Here is a 1,908-nt window from a genome sequence, read left to right as displayed (position 1 = left end):
CTCGCTCGCTCGCTCGCTCGCGGCGCTGGGGGCTGGGCTCGCCGCGCCTTCCTTCCAGAGCCCGCAGCCCGGGGCTGTCCCGCGGCTTGGGTGGCGCTCGGGTCCCTTCGCCCGCAGCAATCCTACGAGCCGCGGCCGCTCGATCCCCCCGGAGGCGGCGGGCAGGTGCGGGAGCTCGGCGCGGGCTCCCCATGGACTCCGCGTGCAAAGTGCCGCACACTTGGATGCGCGTAAACACGCCGGCTCCGGAGCGTACCTGGAAAGGTGTTTCGCCTGCCGTGAGCGAGTTCTAGGATGGGACCCGGAGCACCGCGCGTGGGGACACGCGCAGCGCACACGGCGAGAGGGGTTTGGTGAAAACGCAAAGCTGAAATTGAAGTTTGTGCGCCCAAATGTGCGACTTGTCCGAGGGGTCTATCGGGAAGGTTTGATGGATCAGTTCTCATTGCGCGAAAATAAAGCCATAGACAGAATGAATGTTCACTAAGTGTGCACCGCGGGGTGATATCCACGGGAGTTTATATTCTCTACTTTCTGCATGCGTCTGGCACGTGAAGGCGATTTCTGAAGTACAGTTTGGCTGCCCAATAATATCAAAATGTGGCTGCGGGAGCGCCGAGGATTTTTAAAATACTGCGGTGACTTTCCTGAGTCTTTCAAAAAACTGGGCCGTAAGAGGCAGCCTTCCTTTTAATTCTAACATATATCTTGAATCTCTGCTTTTCTGTTACTATCTTTAAAAATACTTTGCAACCTTCTTTGGTGAAAGGTTCTAGTTTCAAGTTGTCAAAACATTTGGAAACATATGTATTCTTGTCAAGCAGTGGTCTTCCTTTAAGTGCTTCAACATAAATTTTCAAAGTATCATTTGAAGTAATCTTCACAGCTATAGACTGTGCCGCCTAACAAACTCGTTCAGCCAAGGTCAATGACTCTCCCCTGATGGGCCCCTCCCTGGAGGCGGCACTCGGTTACCTGTTCTGACAGGCATAGCTGGAAGAGTGGAAAGGCCACCAAAGAAAAGTCTATGGAGTTGCAAAAGCCCTTTCTACCAGAAAAGTTCAAAGCCTGAGCCTGGGTGTCCCCGGAGCTATTGTCACTTATAAAAGAGGGAGTGTTAGATTAAACAGTGTCACCTGATGGGAATGTAGATTACACTGGGTTTCCAAAACACTTCTGTCCAGTTCAGGGAAACTGCACTGAGGAAGAGAAAGAGGAGGCCTGGTTCAGTCCTTCAGCTGCCCAGAGCATTTAGTATCTTACCATTGTGTAAGAACTGCCCACTGGTATGCTGTTTGCTCAACATAAACCTCACAGTGCAATGCAGGTTCTTTGTTGGAAACACCCACTAGGATGGTGGGATGGGTGGGGAAAGCTGATTCCCAGAGCCCTGGACCTAGACAACCACTACAAGAAAATCAAGCCACACTTTGAGTGGATAAGGATGCTCCCCAGTCTTTCCAAGTGATTCCTAGCCTCCCAGGAGACACCTCTTCCAAAGACCCAGCTTCTTCAAGGTGTTCTCTGTCCACTGGACAAGGAGGGGGAGAATCTGTTCGTTAAGTGCACTGTCTTAGGACATAAACTACTTTATTTGAATGGCTTGACAGAAATTACACAGTTGGGGGCCTGTACCTTAAACTTGCTCCAGTAAAGTGCCCTTCAAGCTTTTCGGGTTTTGTTGTTGTTTTTTGGTTGGAGTTTTTGAGGTTTTGCTTTCATAGTTTATTTGGTTTGGTTTTTTTTTTTTTTTTTTGGTTGGTTGGTTGGTTGATTGGTTGGTTTTGAGAGGATTTTCCTGCATAACTCAGCGGAATCTCAAACCCTTGGCAATCCTGTCTCACCCTCCCAGAAGCTAGGAGGATCTCTTACCATAATTAAACAGTAATTGGCCTTGAAGGTCAGCAG

At 49.6% G+C, this 1,908-nt stretch overlaps 1 protein-coding gene across 1 annotated transcript in view; it reads left to right on the top strand.

Annotated features, from left to right (window-relative positions):
- LOC110320236 overlaps window positions 1-1,647 on the top strand; it is a 4,647-nt gene extending 3,000 nt beyond the window's left edge. Inside the window, exon 2 of the mRNA XM_021196141.2 lies at window positions 59-1,647. Within this exon, the coding sequence (XP_021051800.1) occupies window positions 59-487 (429 nt within the window). The 3' untranslated portion in view covers window positions 488-1,647. The remainder of the gene's footprint in view (window positions 1-58) is intronic.
- Window positions 1,648-1,908: the final 261 nt, after the last annotated feature.

Source organism: Mus pahari, chromosome 4 (genome assembly GCF_900095145.1).
Source record: "Mus pahari chromosome 4, PAHARI_EIJ_v1.1, whole genome shotgun sequence".
In the NCBI taxonomy this organism is placed as follows: Eukaryota; Metazoa; Chordata; class Mammalia; order Rodentia; family Muridae; genus Mus; species Mus pahari.
This window is presented reverse-complemented; position numbering and strand designations above follow the sequence as displayed.